This window comes from Octodon degus, unplaced genomic scaffold (assembly GCF_000260255.1).
Source record: "Octodon degus isolate 3935 unplaced genomic scaffold, OctDeg1.0 scaffold00002, whole genome shotgun sequence".
Classification (NCBI taxonomy): Eukaryota; Metazoa; Chordata; class Mammalia; order Rodentia; family Octodontidae; genus Octodon; species Octodon degus.
The window spans coordinates 35998753-36015999 of NW_004524578.1; the positions used below are offsets into that span (position 1 = coordinate 35998753).

The following is a 17247-nucleotide window of genomic DNA, read 5'->3' on the forward strand; positions in this document are numbered from 1 at the left end:
GCCAGATACTAGTGACAGACTTAAGAGGGTAGGAACATAAAGGAAAAATGTTCAAGAACAAAAGAGACAATGTCTGAGGAGAAAAAATTAAAGATACGATGGAGATCCTTGGAAAAGTTTGGAAAGAAAGACAGAAGTCATACAGAACCTTCCAGGTCTACTGTCCTAGTGGGTAATCCTAGTCCTGGTAGCAATTAGAAGGGTCCTGTTTGGCAGTATCCACTCCACTGCAGAGGGCTTCTGTCATCATCTTTCCTGAAAAGATTCTTTCTGCATCCTTTTTCATCCCTGGATAGTATACTCTGATTCTATACAATGTGGAGAATTCATTTTCCACCTTCCCTAAACTACCAAGCTTCAAGAAAGTATCCAAATAGTAGAAGCTGTATAGTAGAGACATGGAGGTGGGGTGGGGTATCTCTAGAAGTTGCCTGTTCACAAGGCCCACTTGGACACTGAACCAAAGGTTCTCCTGTTTGGCTTTGGGACCCATTTTTGGTTCAGTAGATCTTGCAAATCTTCTTTGCCAAGATGATACATTAACAAAACCCTCCATTTGTTTTCCTCGTTGATAAATGTTTGTCAGAGACTGAGTGTCAACTACATATGTGAAAACAGAGTCAGGATAACATTTTAAAAACTCACCTCATTTTGTAGGGACAGAAGACTTATGCCACACACAATATAGGCAAAGAATAAATTTATATTTTTGTGAGCTCTGGCTGTGTTGTCATTTGGGAATCCTAAACTATAACAAGAATACATACTATTCTAGGTAACTATTTTTTGGTTCCGGAGATCAAACTCAGTACTTTGCATTTGCCAGGCAGGTGTTTAAACCTTTCAGTAACTTCTTATTTGGAGGCTCAGGTTAGTATTTTGGGTAAAGATGAGGGCTAGAACACAAAACACCTTTCTGGGGTTTGGATGGTGTATACGGAGCAAGTGTACAATTGTCCAGAGTGAGTTCCAGTTGTTTGCTGAGCTTGGAGATTGCATCTTTCGCACACTTTATTTCCATATATATTCAATGCAAGAACAGATAAACCCAAGAAAAGCTTGTTATACAGCATAACTCAATAAGAGATGTGGAGCTGGTGATATAGCTCAGTGGTGCAGCACCTGCCTGGCAAGTGAGAGGTCCTGAGTTGGATTCTCAGTACTAAAAAACAAAACAAACAAACAAAAAAAGAGAGATACAGTCTTGGTAAAGTTAATGAGATATTTTCCCTCTAATTATAGTGTCTGACATTATAGTGGTAAAGGAATTTTTCTATTATTTTTTAGTTTACAAGGTTACACATATTCATGTGGTTTAAGAAATAAAATGGTTGCACAAGTCTTTCCTGAAAAAATTGTAGTCTCCTCCATGTCCCTTTTTTCCCTTTTTCTTCTTGATCCCCAGAAGCAAGAGTATCCAACTCTCCCAGATCATCCTGTGGCTGTTCCCCTCCACCCTTCCACATATCATGCATATAGTACTATTGTTTCATTTTTATTTTTAGACAATAATGACTCTCCACTGTGAAAGAATTTAGCATTCTTTCTTAGATTTCCCCAGGATCCCACAATCTTTACTACCACACATGTGCATACTTTCTACTATCTTATCTTCTCAAAATTGTTGTGTTGTTAGGCATGGTGGACATGCCTATAATCCCAGTACCTGGGAGGCTGAAACAGGAGGACTGCCATAAGTTCAAGGCCAGTTTGGGCTACATTATGAGTTCAAGGCCAGCCTGAACTACACAGCCTATCTCAAAGAATCTTTTTGTTGAATTATAAGTTGGATCAGAATGATATTTTATATTGACATTATTGTCACTCTGTAAATGTCACTGCAACTGAACCATGTAGATGTGTTGGGTTACCTTTTCTTTCTTGCACAAACTTTTTGTTTCCTCTGGAGTTGATGATTGTGTCATATTTTTCACTGCTGTTTTCTTAGTTCATTAATACATATCACCAGGTGATCCCAAAATTTTCTTCTTCTTTTTAAGTAGCCTTCAAAATATCGAATCACTTGAGAAAAGCAAATAGTTTGTGTCCAATCTCGTGGATTCCTTTTCCTGGAGTCTTCTCAGAGGCCTCTCCCATTCTGGCTTGGTTGCCTATGATGGTGTATTCCTTTCACTTGAGGAAATTCTCTCACAACTGCCTGGGAGACTGTCTTCACCTCTCTTGAATCAGTTCCTATGTCTTGGATTCTTTGTTTACCAGCGCTTTTGGTAGCTCATTCTCCAGAAGCATCCTGACAATGGTGATGTGCGACACACATTTAAGAACTTGCAGTCTGGAAATGTTTCTATTATATCAACACATTTAATCAGATATTTACCAGTGTATAATTTTAGAGTAGAAATCATTTCCCCTCAGAGTACTGAAAGAGCAGTCTCTTTGATTTCTAATTTCCAGTATTGTTGAGAAAGCTAAAGCCATTTTGATTTCTGATATCTTAGTAGTTGATCTTTTTTATTGCCTTCTGGCCATTAGAACCTTCTGTTTGTCAGCGGGGTTCTAGGACTGTATGATGACCATCAATATGGGTTTATTTTCATGCCTGGAGCATTCTTGGCACTTAGAACCTCAAAACTTGTATACTTCAATTTAGGAGAAGCCTAATTATCAATTTGTTGATAATTTCAGCCCCTCTATTTTCTATATTCTCTTTTTCTCAGCTTGTAGAAGTCAGATATCTAAGTGAGTCAAATTAATTATCAAGTATTTCTTATATTTTTCTATTTTTCATTTCTGTTCAATTACTCTGCTTTGTAGATTATTCAACTTTATTTTCAAATCTTCTACTAATTGTTTTGATCAATGTTTTAGTTACTTTTTACTGGTTGCTGGGACAAATACCCGACACTCAAAATGAAGGAAGAAAAGGTTTATTTAGCTCACAGTTACTGGAGGGTTCAGTCCATATTCCGCTGGCTCCAAGGCAAACAACAGCAGTTCATGCGGCAGAAAACAATGAAGAGCAGAAGAGGAGCAGCAGCTGCGGTGGCCATCAAGCCTCTCTCTTCCCTCTGCGCTGACTGTGAAGATAAGCGCTCCACAGTGAAGATCGGAGCTCCTCCAAAGTGGCGCGGCTGCTGAGATCAAGCTCCTCCGGAGACTCACAGACTTTTCTACAGAAGCAGGGCGGGTGGCAGCAGGAAACCAGGCAGGGGGCTTCCTGCTTTTCTCAATTCCTGGGCCCTGCCCACCTGAAGGGCGAGGCCCCCATGCTGCCGGAGCTGATTCAGCCAAGTTGACACAATGTATCAACTAATACAATCAATATTAATTCTTTTACTGACTTTACATCCTATTTTAAAGCCTGATTTCTAAATGTTTTTGTTCTCTGCCATTCTATTCTTTCTATTCTATTCTATTCTATTCTATTCTATTCTATTCTATTCTTTTGTTTGTTTTTTTGAGATAGGGTCTCACTATGGAGGGCAGACTAGCTTTGAACTTGTTTATATAGCCTATCCTGGCCTTGAACTCATTCACGGCAATCCTCCTGCCTTAGCCTTCTGAGCTGGGATTACAGGCATGAATCACCATGTTCAGCTATACTCTGCTCTTTTATTGTGCTTTTTCCCCCCCCATAATTTTATTGATAAACAAATAGCAATGAGACAGTATCAATTCAAATTGGTAGGACAGTTTCAATAATTAACACAATTCCTAGTGGCTAATTGCTGTACAAGATGCGGACATGATATCCTAACACCATTAGAACAAATCACTCTATTCATTAAGAGAATGTAACTACATATGTATCCCAACCACTCTGCATACACAGATACAAAATGGACATTCATCTGTATCCCCTTTTTTTGGTTATACTCTGCTCTTTTAAAAGATAATGTTCTGGTATATTTTATGGCTGCCTAAAATTTATAATTATATTAATGACATGTACAACTATACACCTACATTCTCTATGTTGTCTTTTTCATCCAATGTCCTTGTCTGCTGTTTAATTCCTTACTGCTGTGTTTTATGTCTGGTGACCTTTGACAGCCTGCTTGTACTTAAGAGAGAGGCAGTGAAACCTGATTAGCAGGTATATGCCCATGAACTGAAGATTGATCATTCATCAAGGAAGCTTTTCATCAGAACATTTAGGTGTTTTCATGTGAGTTGGTCAGACTTTGCAGAGAAAAATGTAGTTTCCTTTCTAGGTGAAGTAGGCCTGAATGCTAGTGTTCTGCAATCCAAGTAGAATAAAAATTTAGTACTGTGTACACCTGGTTGATGGAATGACATCTCCTGTGAGATGTCTAAAATCCGAAGTCTGTCGAAATGCACGCTTGTATGACAACAAAAAGCTTGTAGATGAGATTGACCTGAAGGCCTTTGAACAGGGAGCGTAACATAGATTCTGTAGATAGGGAAAGCCAGAGAGTCAGAGTCAGAGAGCCTGTGACAGAGAAGCAGAGTTTGGAAGGCTGGAGGGCCACAAGTTGGAGAATGAGAAAAGCCTTTGTGTGCTGAAAATACTGAGGATTCTACCCAAGAGCAGCCAGAGAGAATACAGACCTGCAAATTCATTTCAGTTCTAGAGACTTCTGGTCTCTAGAACTGTGACATAATAAATCATGTTGTTTAAAATCACTAAACTTGGGATAATCTGTTAGAGAAACACCTCAGAACTGTTACAACATAAATTTTCACCTCACTCCACTCTTTTCATTACAGAATATTCTTTTTAAATTATGCCAGTTATTTTGTCTTTTTGCTAAAGAATAACAGTCCAAACTTCTGTCTGGCTAGGAGAGCTGTTTTGCTGTTGAATAGGTGGAACATCTTCCTTTTTTTTTTTCAGCAAAACTGCATTTTTCCTAGCAGTCCTCAGTGGTGCCAATTCCTGAACTTTAGTGTTTCTGTGGCAAACCAGATTACTCTTTAACATCTTCACTGCTGTTTTGAGCTTGCAGTTCATCTTTGCTGGTCTGCTAACTCAGTTATGCATCTTTTCATTTTCCAACTTCCGGAACTCTGTTGCTATTATTTTTCTTTAGTTTTGCTTGTTTTGTGTTTTTCCCCCTACTCCCTAAAGCATGTTATTATTGTGTGATTTCTGATTTTTAGGAGGAACTAGAAGTATATGTGAGTGGTCATTCAACTCCAAAAAGTTTGCAAAAGACGTGTGTCTTTGTTATATACTGATATGTCCCCCTCAGCATGGTCGTGGATTGTGCATATTACTCAGCTAGAACTTGATTTATTTTAAAGAACCTGTGTTAGATGTGTGTCAAGGCTGTGGTTTGGATGTTGACCACTCCCTAAAGCTCATGTGCAGGAAGCTTGGTCACTGGAGAGATTAAACAAGATGAATGGAAGTCCTTGAGTCAGTGTACCACTATGACAGAGCAAAATTACAAGTAAATCAAGACTGATTTTTGTAGTTGGCACAGTACTCGTGTCCTTTCTTGTAGCTGATACTCAGTTGTTTTAGTTACTTTCCCACTGCTGGGACAGAATATCTGATACCCACAAGGTAAAGAGGAAATGTTTATTTCAGCCCACAGTTTGTGGAAATTTCAGTGTGTGTTTGGCTGGCTCCAAGGCCGGGTGGCACAGCAGACAAGCATGGCGCAGGAGAGAACTCCTGGGCGGGCAGGGAGAAGCAGCAAGCTGGTAATCTTTCCCTTTTGAGTTCATCAGGTTACAAGCTTATTGACTGGTGACACCGACACCTAGAATTAGGCTTCTCTCTTCAGTAATCCCTTCAGCTAGGACTATGCTACACCAATCAGTGGGCTAAGCCATTTCTCACACATCCATAACCCAGTGTCACACACCCATGATCCAACCACCTTCCAAAAGCCACAACTCTCAAGTATATGAGGCTTTGGCGGACATCTAGACATAAGCTGTAACTCTCATTGAAATCTTTATGAGATGAACCAATGTCTCCACTTAATAAAAGATTTAAAAAATAACTATGAATATGGGAATTCATTAAATGCTACATGAACCCTAAAACAGGAAAAACAAGAACAGTATTTCAGTGCTGAAGTATTTCCTTCATATCCCCTCATTTTTATTCTTGTAACAGAAGACTATATTTTAAACTTTTTAAAAATCCAGTTGCTGCAAAAGCAACTATAGATACAAATTGTTAAATTAATAAATAGCAACCACATCAGCTCTTTTTTTAAAATTTACACTAGCCTCTAACTTAGGTTCCTTATTTTCTCTCCTCTCAGTCCTTCGCCTTTGTTTCATTTTCCACACAGCAGGCAGAGTGATCTTTTAAAAATGTGTATTAGAGCAAGTATTCCCTTATTGCTTTCTCATTTTACTTGGAATGAAAAAAACTTGGCAGACCTTTCAAGTCCTCACAAAGTTCCAGTTGCATCTTTCTCCCTATTTCTAGCACTTTCCCTCTTTCCTTTCAGAGTGCTGGGCACACTAGTTCCTATCATGGGAATTTGCCAAGCTCTGTTCTTCCGCAGAGACGCTTCATTTGCTTCTCCCTCAGCTTTGGATGCCTTCTGCTCATAGTTGCCTTGCTAATGTACTCTATCTACATAACTCCTCTCCTGGGAACACTACCACAACCCCTAAAAGCAGATATGTATACTTGATTTTCATTTGCCTGGAATCTGGTACTTCTCTTTTGTAACCTTTATCCCAGTTGAATTTAAATAATTCTATAATTGACAGTTTTGTTTTGTTTCTACCCCTCGTATCGGCAGGATGAAGACTTTTCTTTATAGCTTTCTTTATCATACCTTGAAAATGTCTTGTACATAGTAGTCATACTTCAATAGGTATCTGTTGAGAAAATTGATAAATAAATTCATTACAAAACAGAAAGTCTAAAATATAGTTTTAAAATTTTTTTAATTTTCAAAATCTCTTGGGTCAGCTAAAAAGCCTGCTACAAATTCACTGGTGTCATAAATACTCGCTTTAATTCTGTCCTTAGAGAAATTCTAAGAAGGGGACAGAATCTGGGGGGATATAGGTTGCTTGAATTTTAACCTGACAATGTGTTGAGCAGTGTGAAGGAGAGAGGGTGGTTGCACTGTCAGTAATAAATCTTCAGCCAGACCATATATTCCAACCCCCACCACAGCACGCAAACGCACACGCACACACACACACACTAAATATTTGCTAAATTACAAGAAAAGTGGGTTTCTTAGATTATCATATATACCATTCAGGCTAAAAGCAGCATTCCTTACTTGTTCCCTTTAATGTTTCCAAGTTCATTTTTTGTATATTTTCGTTCCATGGTTTTTTTTTTTTTTACTAATTTTATTGAGAAAGAAATAGCAATGATACAGTTTCAAAACAGGTTAGTAGGACGGTTACAATAATTAATACATTGCATATTGTTGTCTTCATAGTAGTTATTCATACTACAGGATGCAAACATAATATCCTGTCCAAACATTTTTACTACAAAACTTCCTTCTCATTGAATTAAGAGAAAGTAGCTGTATATCTATCTTAACTATTTTGTAGATATACACATTTTTTACAAAATTGTCCTTCATTTATACCCCCTTTTTAAATTAGTTTTGACAGAGATGGGTATTTCATTGCCATTTAAATATTATACGTGTGTGAATTCATAACAATAATCCAATATAGTCCAGTAGTCCATAATAGTAGTGGGTTATCCATAGCACTGGCAATGTCGGAAGTTGTTGACTTGAGCCTTTTACAGCTCAGCATATTAATATGGCTTTGCTTTTATATGTTGTTTTTGTACTTTTCTGCTGGATGGTTAAGAACAAGATAAGCAAGACCTATATAACAAGAAATGTAAGTTTTGTATCTGACAATGTCAGTTAAATACCCCCAGGACTTACCCTGAAACCCTGTACCACAGTTTGTAGATCCTTTGCCAGTGTCATCTGTGTGGATGAGTCATGGCCATTGCTTGACCAATTTGTTCTCTGTGAAAGCCTGAAAGAATGTTTTTTCTCTAGGTGACTCTCCTTAGGCACACTCTACATCATCGATCACTTTCTTCTGTGGCTCCATAATCTCCTGGATCAGAAAATTTGGGACACTACTGAGTCACAGGATGTTACAGTACAGGTTCTCTTATGTTCTGAGTCCTCACTGACCTTGAAAGGCTAGGGGCCAAAATGTTGGGTGTCCTTGCAGCCCTTCTTTTTCTCTGATTTTTGGTCTGCAAACTTAGGTTGTTAACCCTCCAGAAGAGAACCTTATTATTATTACCATACAACATAGACAGTTGAGCTTAACCTTGGGGCTGGGAAAATAGCTCAGTAGAATAAGTGCTTGCCTGGCAAGTACAAGAGCCTGAGTTCAATCACTGGTTCCACAAAAAACAAACAAACAAACAAAAAACCAACAGCAACAACAACAAAGTGAATATCAAACATCTTAGACATAATGTGGAACAGGTATTTTCCATCAAGTATTAATGTGTTAAACTTTAAGTCCCTACAGAACATGAAGAAAAAATTTAAAAAATATTTTAAAAATTGGAATAAACAATTACATGTTTTTACATAAAAATTTAGAAATCTAACCATATACAGCATTGTAGCAGGACAGTCCTGTGACATTTTTTTCTTGTCTATTGTTTTCATTTATTACTCTTTTTTAAAAACAAACATTTACTTGAGAGACAGTACGACAGTAATTGGTATGACATGACAAGCAGTGTGTATTTATAAGACCAGAATGACAGGCATTCCAAGCATGACCCTAGTATTACACATTGCTATTTAGTGCAGTTGCTTAGTTCACAGATATCAGCATATAGTTAGTCAGGGTGAAAATCCCACAATTAACTGCTAGTTTCAAAAACCTGCTGAATATTCTCAGGATCTCTGCCTTACTCATCTTGTACATATGAATAAATGGCTTTGTCCCTGTCATGTTTCCTAGCCTTAATTCTCTCTTCCTTGTCTAATCCGTAAGTTCTTGCTTTCCTTCTAATTGTGTTATACCTTTCTATTTTTATTTCTTCTTTTGAGTTCTTATACTAGGGAGACTATGCAATATTTACACATGTTGGTCTGATTTATTTCACTTATGAGTATATCTTCAAGTGGCATCCACTAAAATATAAAGGCTTTGAGTTTATCATTCTTTATAGCTGAATAATACTACATTGTATAAAAATACAACATCTTTTTCATCCATTCCTCAGGTGACAGACATCTTGCTTGTTTCCAAGATTTGTCTATCACAAATTGTGCTGCTATAAACATAAGTACACATATATCACTATGATATGATGTTTTCAGTTCTTCTGGGAAAATTATCAGTAGGGGGATAGCTGGATTGAATGAGATTTCCAGTTCTAGTTTTTTAAGGAGTCTCCACACTGATTTCCATAATGGTTGCACCAGTCTACATTCCCACCAGCAGTGGAGAAGGGTTCCTTTTCCATCACACCCTTTGTAACATTTGTTGTTGGTTGGTTTCTTTATGATAGCCATTCTTTCTGATGGTATCTCAGTGTTGTTTTAATTTGCATTTCATGGATGGCTCGTGATGTGGAGCACTTTTTCATACATTTATTTGCTTCTTTATTTTTGTCCTCTGAGAAGTGTGTGTTCATCTTGGATGCCCATTTCTGGACTGCATCATTAAATTTTGGGGCCTTAATATTTTTTAGTTCTTTATAAATTCTAGAGAGCAGACCTTCATCTGAGTGCTTATTAGTTAATATTTTTTCCAAATTTGTGGGTGTCTTTTCACTTTGTTGGTAATTTCTTTTGACATGCAAGAACTTCTCAATAAGAGGAGGCCCCAGTTGTTCATTCTTTCAAGTATTACCCATATGATTTGATTTTTATTCATGAACTCTTTGCCTACCCTTGTGTCTTCCAGAGTTCTTCCTACATTCTCCTCCAGGAGATTAAGTGTTTCTGTTTTAATGTTTAGATCTTTAATCCATTTTGACTTTAGCTTAGTGCATAGTGATAGACCTGGGTCAAGTTTTAGTTTTTGGCATGTAGAGAGCCAGTTTTTCCAGCATAATTTGTTAAAGAGGCTATCTTTCTTCCAGTGAGCATGTTTGGCCCCTTATTGAATATAAGGTGGTTGAGTGTGTTCTTAGCGGCTTCTGCATCTTTTAATCTATTCCACTAATCCTCAGATCTATTTTGATGCCAGTACCAGGCTGATTTTATCACAGTAGCTTTGTAGTATAATTTCAACTCAGGAATTTTAATGCCTCCTGCCTTGTCTTTGTTGCCCAGGATTGCCTTTGCTATTCTATGTCTTTTCTGGTTCCAAATAAGTTTTAGGAATGATTTTCCTAGGTCTGTGAGGTAATTTTCAGTTCTATATTTTAACAGAGCAAAAATAAATATATTATTTGTCTAGGTTTAGGCCAAAACATGCTATTTTAAGTAGGACTATCTTAAAACCATTTTATTAAAGCTTCATTAACAATTCTAATTCAGAAGTATTCCACTACATATTCAAAAAATCTATTTTCTATATATGTATATTTCCTGGCTTTTGAGAATACTATGAATATCATTCCTTAAATGTAATGTAAGTACTAGAGAAAGAGCTCTGAAAAAGAACAAGTAGTTATTCATATGGTTTGGAATGCCAACATGTGATTGGGAATTTTTTAATGAGACTATGGGCTCCAAGAGCAGATAGCACAGGAAGCACTCAGGAAAAACTGAGCTGCTTATTTATTTCACTGAACTAGAAGAAGATACTTAAGCTCATAAGATTCCTGGAGGATCACAAAGGGTAGTCTGACAGTTTCTGGCCCTATCTTATGGAATAAAATTGTAGGGTAATGGGGAACTTCTCTCTGCATGTGAAGAATGTAATCATGTGGTGACTTTTAGAAGCTTCTCAGATACAGCTTTATTTATTTTTCTCATGGCTGGCAAATGACCTCAGTGCATTCCAAGACAATATGTTGGCAATGGTTGCTATGACAAGAATAATGAAGTCTTATTTGGACTCATCAAGAATATGTATGTTGCAATCATTTAGTGATATCAGCTCTGAGTTTTAGGATTGGAATTAGGGGTTGGGGATGTAGCTCAGTGGAAGAGTATTTGTCTATTATGTATAAGAGCCAGGGTTGTAACTCAGTGGCACAGTGCGTGCCCAGCAAGCACAAGGACCTGAGTTCAATTTGTGATATATATATATATATATATATATATTCAGTCACCAGCATTGCAAAACAAAGACAAACTAAAAATACTCATTACTGGATATGGAATGAGGAATTGGTGGTGTGTCAAACATTTATTGTTGCTTCTTTAAGGCTTTTCTTTGTCTTATTAAATTTAAGTAATTTTAATCTAAAAGTCTCATTTAATCTTCACATAAACTCTATGAGGTAAGTTCTGTTATATGTTTTGTGTTCAGATGAAATCAAGATAGAGATATTAAGCTTTCCAAATTATATAGACAATTAATGATAAAACTTACACTTGAATACATGCTAAGCCTGAGTTTTAACTCCCACATAATATTTTGACCAAAGGCAAAAAAATATAAAACAAAAAAACTGTTCAAATATTTGTAGATTTCAGGGTATGCTTTGATTGTCTTAAATATTCTTTATCTTTCATAGAAAAATCTGTCATTGCTCAACCAACATTTATTTTTGACAAGGGAGAACAAACATTTAAGGTAAGCTAAAGCTCTTTTATTTGTTTTTACCTTCTTTACTGTGACTTTGACAAAGAAAATATTTTTTCAAGCAGCCGGTTCTACTGAGGTATCGCTGCTGCCTAGGTTTAACCTGTCATTCGCCTCAGTCAAAGTAGAGCCTCCAAACCATTAACTGAGCAAGCATTTATGGAAGTCAGTTTGGCCAAAAAGAGAAGCCAGAAAACTGGTTCTGAAGCACTGGGTGACAGTTTGTTTTATTAAAAGCATATGTTTATTTGGAGGGACTTGAAATGGCTGGGGGTTGAAAGAGAGCAGGAAGACCAAGGGTCCTCATAGATCCCTACCACTGAGCTAGCCTACAGCTAGCTTTAAAATGAACTCTAAATTGTGATATTCATGTAACAGGGATTTTAATAACCTTATTTACTTTTTGAGTGTCACACTGAAATCATCTAGGACACAAAACATTAATAGCATTGTCATATTAGCTTGTTACTGTTTTCTTGGTATCCATTCTTGTTTATGTAGATCATTTACTTCAGTACACATAAAACATACTAAAATAAAGGAAAAACTCAACCTCCAAGCCTTGTTTAAAAAGTGGATTCTTGCTCCTGATCAACCACTTCAGAATCTTAGGGGTGTACGCTTCCAAAATCTATACTTTATGCACCCTCCCACAGGTGGTCCTGTAGTCACAGAAATACAAAACTGCTCTCCTCGATTTGAATTTTTTCTTGACTCAGTGCCTAGTGAACAGAGATGAGTTGTTTTGCCAGACAAGGCTGTTTTTTGATAACTATGTTATAAAGTGACAGGTGAAGTCTGATGCAAAAACAGCAAATGTTCAACTCTCATTGGCAGCTTTGTGTCCTTTCAGAGACCTGCAGAAGACGCCCTGCACGAAGCAGCAGAACATGGTAATGATTCACATTTTGTACTGCAAAATCAGCCTTTGTTCAGTGGAAAAGAAAAAGGCACTAGCATTTTGCCATGTGGCACAGCCACTGTGGAACTTAATGGTGTTGCTTGTTTTTATTCATGCATATAGTTTGTCTTTTGTTATGAAAGACGGCATGCAAGTTCCCCCAAACGCTGATGTGAATGACTAAAAGTTCACAGTTCTCCACTGCGCTAATTGTTTTATATTAATATCACTATAAGTTTGTAATTGCCACCCTATCAACCCCGATATTTAAAACAGGGTTTCAAAAGTTAACATGTTACAAATGATGACCTAGGTACACAAAAGGATTTCTGTCTACCCTACCAGATCATAGGCGGAGGCCTTGCAAGTGATCTTACCCGTCCTCTTGAATTTCTTGCAGAATGTAATGGATTCTCAAGGAAGCGTGTGCGATCTTCATCTTTTTCTCTTCATAACACAGATTCTGCGTTCCGTGGAGGTAGGTATAGCCTTGAGTGTCGGCTGTCCATTGTTGAGTTTATTCTGAAAGGGAAATTACTAAGGAACTTTCTGAAAGGGTAATGTTAGAAGTCTACCCATTGGACAACATTTGCATTTTAGTATGAAAATGAACTGTAATGTGGATTGTATAGTGTGTATTTAAGAATTCAATTTATTATGGAAAAAAAGAATACTGGAAGCACATAAGCCACAGTGTTAGCGATCATTATTTTAGGTGCTGTAATAGAATTCCAAGCATTGATGTTTTCCTCATCAATGCAGAATTTTTGTATTGAGTTTGTATTAACTTTTTAATTGGGGAAAATATAATTCTTAAAAGTGACCATCTATTTGAATAAATGAATACTTATTCTTTAAAAAGCATGTCTCATACACTGTGTTCTGAGTCAGTAACTTAGTCTGTCATCTATATCAAAGCAGTTCTAGAACCTCAGAACTTAGGAATTGGTCATATTTCAACCTCATAGTATGTCTGTATGTCTCCTATAGTGTCAATTCCTTGCGATCATCTTCATGCCAGATAGGGTCTGGTGAGATAGCTCAGTGGACCAAAATGCCTGCTTAGGCAAGCTTAGGCAACTGCAGGGACCCTGGTTCAATCCCTGGCACCACAAGCCATGCCAGCCCTATCCCAGGGCTGGCTGAGCCAGCCACACACACACACACACACACACAAATCCTCACCAAAGGCACTATTCATTTATTTTTATTGATTAAAAAATCAAAGATTTTTCTAAATTGGTGATCTAGAATTTTTCTCAAACACCAAAAATCCAAATCAAAAGAAACAACCCACCTCTTATTAATTTGAGTCTGTGATCTGGTTTTAGTGTCAGCCTTGTCTCAGAAGTGCCTGAGATCCACATCCTTCACTGGCCTCCCAACCTTTCCCCCTTCTGGGCCAGGTAATGAAGAGTTTCTAGAACCTCAAGCCTGACACTCTGCTTTTCAAAGTCATTCTTATTAATGATAAGTTTATCTTTTCAGGTATCATAAAATGTTAACATTAACAACAAATCAAACAGAGGCCTTGGCAAAGTAGCAGGATGTATACTTGAGGATTACTACTTATAAATTCATACAGGATTTGCTTTGTTTTGTGAGTAGGAAGTTTGAACCTAACTTTTGTAAGACTTTATATTTATGATAGCAATTATTTTATGAAAAGTAACCTCATAAAATAAAAGCAACCTACTTTATTTTATGTATTATTATCTATTTACATAGCTTACGTAACACTCAAGTATATAACTATACTTTAGATTTATATCTTAATGTTTAGGATGTGATTCCATTAGAGATTTTCACTAATTAAAACACTATTTTTCTTTACTTGAAGCTTGTTTTTAAGTAAAACTAGCTTAACAAAATCTGTGAAATGATTGGCTTTCTTCTCATTAAAATAATGATTTTTATCCTTGCTTTTATTTCTACCCAACTATCAATTACCTTTCCTAAGTTTTCCACTAAAATATAAAATTACTCATTTCTTTTAAACCCTTTCCCCTGTACCTGGGAACTAGAGTTTGCAAATGAATGGACCATATTTTTATTAATAAGTACAAGTGTAAGTGCACAACATCATGTCAGGTACCTTTCAGATACTGAGGAGATGTTCCTAGCTCAGTAGACCCCTCTGAACCCACTGACAAACTACACACATTAGGAGAAATAGCTTAATTATAGAAGCAAAATGGTTTTTTTAATTGTATTTGCATACAAAGCAAAGTGATAGCTTTAAGTTACCTACAGAGCTACTTCAATTCATTTAAATTCATTTTAAAAAAGCAGACACACTCAAAGAAAGAATAAAGCAACAATTATATCAATAAGCACCATTACATTTTCTATTGTGCAGAATGTTGATGTTGAAAATGAGAAAAATAATAATACTTTTATATGGATGATTTACTGTTGGTTTTCAATAATAAAGATCACAAAATCATTATGTTAGATTCTAATTTGAGAAGCAATTCTACCTCCACATTTGTAATACAATACTTTGAAAAAAAAACAATTATTTCATCATCTCCATTAACTAGTTGCTGTTTCTGCCATTTGCCATAAAGAAGATTTTTCTGGGCTGGGGAGATAGTTCAGCTGCATAAGCACTTGCCTGGCAAGTGTAAGGTCCCGAGTTTGATCCCTTGTGCTGAAAAAAAAAAAATGAGGATTTTCCTGCCCCTTGAAATGTATAGAAATGGTATGCTTGCAGCTGTCCCAGTCTTATCCTGCCAACATCCTTACAGAAAAATAATTCAGTATAAGGATCATCTTTACTTCTGTCTTCTGATATATTTATTGAAGAATGATTGGAGGCCAGACTTTGCTAATAGTTTTATAATATTCTATAAATGTTTTATAGTAATGCACTCAGGGTCAATTATGAATTCAGATTTTTAATCTGCAGCTGCATACAGCATAGTTGTTTATGATTAGAAAGAAGACAATCTTTTCTCTTTGGGACAGATATTTCATTTAGATTTCTGAGAGTTGAGAAAGAGTATTAAGTAGTGAAAGTTTGTCCATCCGGTTTGTACCAGAACCAGCTCTGTAGGGGACACTCCCACTTAGGTTAGTACCAATAGTGACACCTACTGGTGAGCACAGGGCAGTGTGTTCTGACTCCCACTAGTGTAACTCACTTTCAATGACTTTAAATCTTTTTTTCTCTTACAGTAAAAAAACCAAATGTTTTTATGACACCAACTCTAGTGCAAAGGAATTTTTATATGAACAGCGCAGAACAAGGTATGTGGCTTCCTTTCCAAGAGCCTCAGAAATATTGCATTTACTATCTATATTTTAATTTGTATATATGTGTGTTTTGGTTATATGGGGGGCAAGTAGGGGAAAATTATGTAACATGAGTGATAAAAACACTTGGTAAGCCAGGCTCTGTGGTCCAAATGAAAACTTACAAAAGCAAAGGCTAGACAGTGAGGAAGTGGTTGGTGATTTGATTAGTTAACATTAGCCCATTTAATCATGATGCTAAAAAATAACGTATTAGTTAAAAGTAGGGAGAAGAGTATTTCACTAGAATATATTGACTCTTTAATTCTATTCTTTTAAGGTCCTGTGAAACACTCTGAATATGTTCTAAGACCTGCTATTTTGCAGCCCCCTCAAGCTCAAAGCTGTGAAAATGTAAGAAAAATATTTCAGCACAGTGAATTAGAATCCTGCAAAATTAACGAAAATACAAAACATAAGGTAAGAAAAACCCCTATGGTATGACTGGCCCCACCCCCTCATCTTTTTCCATAGAAGATTGTTTTTGGACCTCCCACTTCCAATAGTAGGGGCTTACCTGAGATTTAAGCAACTGTCAGGCTTAATAAACACTCAGGCTAGGCAGCAAAAAGCCCTTGTTAATTTTATTAAATTATTTCTCTTAAATTACAGTTGCACTCTGGGAAGCTGAAGCAGGAGGATGACGAGAGGATGAACAGAGTAATGATTTAATGAGATCGTCTCTCAACTAATGCACTGGAGATGTAGCTAGTGCCCTAGGTTCAACCCCCAGTAACAGAAAAACAGAGGCAGATAAGAATTCCATCAACTGCTGGGGATATATATAGCTCCTGCCTGGCAAACATGAGGTCCTAAGTTTGATACCCGGTACACCTACCTGCCCCAGAAAGAATTTTCTCCCTTAACTGCTGAAGTGTCTGATCATTCACTCTAAACCTTTCTAAGCAGATACTCATCTTGTGCAGGTATTGCAGATACGAGCGCTGGGGTCATTTATTGCTATAGCTCTAGCTGTGCCTTCCGGCAGAAGCAGGCACTTAGGAGGAGTGGGGCACCATAGGGACTCTGCTCAGAATTTGAGGGGTTATTCCATCAGCCATTTGTTTCCAACCAAACTACTGAGTGTTGATCGTCTGGTTTCATTTGTTCATTTTTCCTATTCTACTACTAATTTTTACCAGGTTTCTTTGTTTGTTTTTGGTTTTTGGTTTTTGGTTTTGGTTTTGGGTTTTTTGTACCAGGGATCAAACTCTGGACCTTGTGCTTCCTAGGCAGGCATGTATACTCCTGAGCTATCCCCTTGGTCCTCTAGCAGTTTTTTGAACGTAGTAATTAATACTTAAAATTACTAGCTTGACCTATTTTGCATACTAATATCTGTAATGTGAGCAGCTACATTGGCAACATAATGTAAAACAACCACCTTGAAATGCCTTTCATCTTGTTTTTGTTTTCTTCTTTTT

The 17247-nt window shown here is 36.9% G+C and overlaps 1 protein-coding gene across 4 annotated transcripts in view; it reads left to right on the forward strand.

The window, feature by feature from the left end:
* Ranbp3l (RAN binding protein 3 like) overlaps positions 1 to 17247 on the forward strand; it is a 62498-nt gene that overhangs the window by 25585 nt on the left and 19666 nt on the right. For 2 of the 4 annotated variants that reach the window (XM_023711999.1, XM_023711992.1), the window contains exons 2-7: positions 11558 to 11616; positions 12479 to 12518; positions 12927 to 13004; positions 13858 to 13932; positions 15707 to 15778; positions 16104 to 16243. In XM_023711999.1, coding sequence (XP_023567767.1) covers positions 11558 to 11616; positions 12479 to 12518; positions 12927 to 13004; positions 13858 to 13932; positions 15707 to 15778; positions 16104 to 16243 — 464 coding nt within the window. The remainder of the gene's footprint in view (positions 1 to 11557; positions 11617 to 12478; positions 12519 to 12926; positions 13005 to 13857; positions 13933 to 15706; positions 15779 to 16103; positions 16244 to 17247) is intronic. The other 2 variants (XM_023712006.1, XM_023712004.1) reach the window with 1 other exon arrangement.